A 3838-nucleotide genomic window follows, 5' to 3' on the forward strand; every position below is an offset into this window, starting at 1 on the left:
TTTTTCCCTTTGTGGAAAAACTCAAATTTCCTCTTAGCTCTGGCCAGATTAATTCTTAGCACCGACTAACTAGTTGGAATAATTATTACAAATTTAATTTTTATTCAACTTCCACCATATTCAATTTCACCCTCTAGTTTCAGAAAATAATAATAAAAATAAAAATCTCTCAATATTTTGTCATTGTCTAAAGTACATTATTTTTTTATAATATTTTTATCTTTTTATTTTTACTCTTATCGGTGGAGGAGTGGATAGAGTTCTCCATTGCGTAAATAAAAGTTTGTGGCCAAATTTGGATGTGATGGACGTGTCCACGTTCACAAAAGTCAAATGTTTGTATTACATGTGATTTTTAAATGTAACGTGACAGCGTCTGATCTGACATTTACGTTGTCAGAGAAAAAAAATCATGATATTATTTTAAGTATTAAAATTTCATTCTTCAAAAAAATAAAATCTTCCTACAATGACATTACAATTTACACGTAATAATAAAAGTAAAAAACATGTCTTCTTGTTATTTTAATTTAGAATATATCTTCCTATTATCTAATTAAGATATATAACTTAAACTAAAAAAATTGGCAAAAAAAAAAAAGATAATATAAATATTGCTAAATATTGCTAGATTAAATAGTTAATTTTTATTAAAAATATGTTTATTTTGAATGATACAGTAATAATAATTTTGAACCTATTAATATCCTCAAATATATATGTATGATTAGAATAAGAAAAGGTGGATTAATTTGAGCCAATGTGAGCTTTGCTCAGTGGTAATTATCAAGAGTTCATGAGTTCGTAACCCTCACCCCCACTTGTACAAAAAATATTGATAATGATTTGAAATTTTAATTAAAAAAAATTTTGTTAATTTATTTCTAAAAATTAATTAAAAATTTTATGACTTGACCTGGTAGAATTTCAAAGGTTTTGGTATTTGGAAATTTAATAGTTACATGACTTTTTTTTTACTTCTAAATATACTCTCTTACTATTTTGTTTTGCACTCTCTTTAGTATTCATGTATGATTAGTATTTTTATTATAATACTTACAGAAAATTTTAATTATTTATTATAAATCGATAAATTCAATTTTAATGTATCATCGGAATAATTTGATATAACTAGATTGAATAAGTTCCATGAAATGAAAATTTAAGAGGTCATAGTTTACCACTTTGAGTTTAATTATGATTGGTTAAACTTAAAACTTGTAAGGTAAATGTATATAACTATAGCTAAAAAGATAAAAAAACAAAAATCATAATTTTTTTAAGTACGAAATCATGTCTTTAGATCAATCTCAACATGCTGGGCCGAGGAAGTGTCCGATTTTCGATCGAAAATATATGCCTTGACCACCATGATAAGCTAGTCATTTTTTAAGTTGGAGCAGCTGAAAAGGTCTATAACTTGCATTATTAGAGCTTACATTGAAGGCTATAAATTGGCTTCTCCTTTCAAAAAGGAAACAATGATAAATCTCCACAATTTGAAAGCAAAAGGTCAACACTTTTGTCTAGAAACCAACACCATGGCCATTTATTCAATTTCTCAGTACATTGATAATATTCAACACACACATCAAAGTGTGCAAACCGAACCTTTTTCTCAGCATCCAAACAGAAAATAACACAACCCCAAGCTACAAAAACACTTAACACTAGAAAATAAAGTACATGGATTATGATCAGATCACAAATCCTTCCACTTCCAGACTAAGGAACAGAAGAGAAAAAAGGTGCAGCAGTTTGTCTTTTTAGAGGCCTAATTTTTTCTTCAATTGGAGCACAAAGTCATGGACCTTCTTGGGATCAGGCAGGGTCTTTGAAACACTCTCATTTTGCAGGCATCTCTTAACCCAACCCATTAGCTTGGGACACTCAGCCTCGATGCTGAAGTTCCCAAAGGATTCATAGGCATCAAACCATGTGTAGAATCCTATCAGAGATATGTCCACAAATCCCAAACGCTCACCTCCAAAGTAGGTCTTCTCCCCGAGAACTTCCTCCAGTTGCTTCAAAATTCCTATGAACTCCTTCTCCCCTGCGTCTTGCTCCTCTCCCTTGGAGGCCCATATCTTCCTCGTAGGCTCATAGAGCTGCATTTTTTTCGTAATTGGTCTTGTTTGTTAAGAGTATGAATAAAAAGATTAAATTCAAACTGAGTTCAAGGATGATTTAACAGTTCCATCTCAAAATTAATTGAGAACAAGAAAAGTAGCCCATGTATCATTAATTTTTTGATGTTGAATCCTTGACGAGGGACGATTGTTCACCAATCTTGACCGAGTCTATTTTTTAACCAGATACTCATTCAAGTTTATTGTGATTTGATACCATATTAATATTCATTCGCTTCCCATCAAACCAGTTAGTTAAGATTGGAATGGTCCATATATCTTGTAAACAACTTTGTGAGGTCCCTTTTATCTTTTCCCCGTGGATCCTTGACCACCAGTGCTGAAACAAAGTTTTGTGCTTCAATGTTTGTGGTGTTATTTCCAAGCCCCAAGATGAGGGGAAGTATTAAGGTTAGATATTGTGCTAATTTTGGAGAAGCTCGAAGTGAGTCCTACAACGGAGGAGGTGTTACATGGTATGAAGTTTTATGCTCAAAACCTGTATTGTCCAAACCTTGGAAAGTCATCTTCTACCTCAATAATGTTATTGATATTCACATGGTGGGCAAGTGAGAGGGTTAAGAATATGAACAAAACTATTAAACTTTCAGTACCAAAATTTGGGTTCAGCGGTGATTTAACCATCATTGAGACATTTTATCAAACACATAGCGAGAGAGAGGAAGAGAAACAGGGGAAAAAGAAAACAAACCTTCTTGTCGATGTAATCCACCCAGAATCTGGCCTGAGCCCTCTCGTAAGGATCGGAGGGCAAAATAGGCGCCTTATGGTTCCACACTTCATCAATATACTCGACAATAATGGAGGATTCGCAGATGGGTTTTCCATTATGGACGAGAACAGGGATCTTCTTGTGAATGGGGTTCATCTGCAGAAGCAGAGGGCTCTTATTGGCCAAATCTTCGTCCACGTACTCGTAGGCGACGCCCTTCTCGGCCAGCGCTATTCTAACCCGCATCCCGAACATGCTGGGCCAGAAATCCAAAAGCTTCACTTCCCCGTCCGCCATTGCTGAGAACTCCAAAGAAAACTGGAAAATGGGAATGGAAATCGCCGCCGGGGAGAGATTTTTTTGGGGACGAAGAAAATAAAAGATGTGAAAGGTATACGTTGAGGGATCGGGATTCGACCCCGTTTTATAGAAAGGGGGAGGATTATAGAGAGTTTGAGAGATTGAGGGAGGAAAAAGCAAAACAAAAATGGCCAAGAAAAAGGAAAAGAAAAAAAAAACTTGTTTGCTACAAGTTTCGATAGTTCCCCCAATCCTTTTTTTTTCTTTTTTCTTTTTTTTTTTTTTTTGTGAAACACACCCATACATTCACTTTCGAAAACCAACCCAACCGACCTTTGATCCATCAATTTAAATCATGGTTCGATCCACATCAGTTTTACATTTTGCAAAATCGATTAGAGTTTAAACTTTTAGTACTGAGGTAATTGTCTTGCATTCGAACAAAGTACCATCGAGCCTCTCCTCAAGTAGTCACTCATTCGTCTACTACGTTTTACTTTTGGTTTCACCCAAAAGATCACTAATGGAGATAATTGTCCTCTCTTTTATATCAATCATAATTGTTAATGTGGGACTTTGTTTGCAACTACTTTACAAATCCAACAGGAAGATCACGTACTTGAAATAAAGAACACACGATAGGTGAGCAGTGGTTGGCAGGTGAACAACGACTCAA

At 34.3% G+C, this 3838-nt stretch overlaps 1 protein-coding gene across 1 annotated transcript; it reads right to left on the reverse strand.

Annotated features, from left to right (window-relative positions):
* Window positions 1-1520: 1520 nt before the first annotated feature.
* Window positions 1521-3408, reverse strand: LOC111012885 (glutathione S-transferase U19). The gene is made up of 2 exons (XM_088118140.1): window positions 2842-3408; window positions 1521-2108 (listed from the first exon to the last, which is right to left on the reverse strand). The coding sequence occupies exons 1-2, from the start codon at window positions 3157-3159 to the stop codon at window positions 1767-1769; spliced, it is 660 nt and encodes a 219-aa protein (XP_087974266.1). The 5' UTR covers window positions 3160-3408; the 3' UTR covers window positions 1521-1766.
* Window positions 3409-3838: the final 430 nt, after the last annotated feature.

The sequence above is a fragment of the Momordica charantia genome (genome assembly GCF_013281855.1).
Source record: "Momordica charantia cultivar OHB3-1 chromosome 10 unlocalized genomic scaffold, Mcharantia_2.0 BLBB01000010.1, whole genome shotgun sequence".
Lineage (NCBI taxonomy): Eukaryota > Viridiplantae > Streptophyta > Magnoliopsida > Cucurbitales > Cucurbitaceae > Momordica > Momordica charantia.